Source organism: Penaeus monodon, chromosome 21 (genome assembly GCF_015228065.2).
Source record: "Penaeus monodon isolate SGIC_2016 chromosome 21, NSTDA_Pmon_1, whole genome shotgun sequence".
NCBI classification, from domain to species: domain Eukaryota; kingdom Metazoa; phylum Arthropoda; class Malacostraca; order Decapoda; family Penaeidae; genus Penaeus; species Penaeus monodon.
In genome coordinates, this window is record NC_051406.1 from 38,507,551 (window position 1) to 38,507,856 (window position 306).

Genomic DNA, 306 nt, shown 5'->3' on the forward strand with positions numbered 1-306 from the left:
CGTCACCCACCCTTCGAAAATTGACAGTCTGCAGCTTGTTGGCGAGCACGTGGCGGACACACTCGAAAATTGGGTAGTATTCTTGCACGAACAGCTTGTTAGCAGCGTTGAGAGTGTAGTTAGGCTTGCTGTCCTGCGCCTCGTGTCTGGGGGAAAAAGGTATTGGGATGATGGGTGAAGTTGGTGATTGTGACATTCAGCTGGTACAATATATTGGGTGATAAGTGTATAAAGGTTAGTGTTGTGTGTCGTATGGTAGATTAGCATCATAATTAGTGTGTTATAAGATTTAGTGTGTTATAAGAC

General features: G+C 44.4%; 1 protein-coding gene across 1 annotated transcript in view; it reads right to left on the minus strand.

Annotated features, from left to right (window-relative positions):
* LOC119586473 (serine protease inhibitor 42Dd-like) overlaps positions 1 to 306 on the minus strand; it is a 9,161-nt gene that overhangs the window by 4,063 nt on the left and 4,792 nt on the right. The window contains exon 2 of the mRNA XM_037935210.1: positions 11 to 146. Within this exon, the coding sequence (XP_037791138.1) occupies positions 11 to 146 (136 nt within the window). The remainder of the gene's footprint in view (positions 1 to 10; positions 147 to 306) is intronic.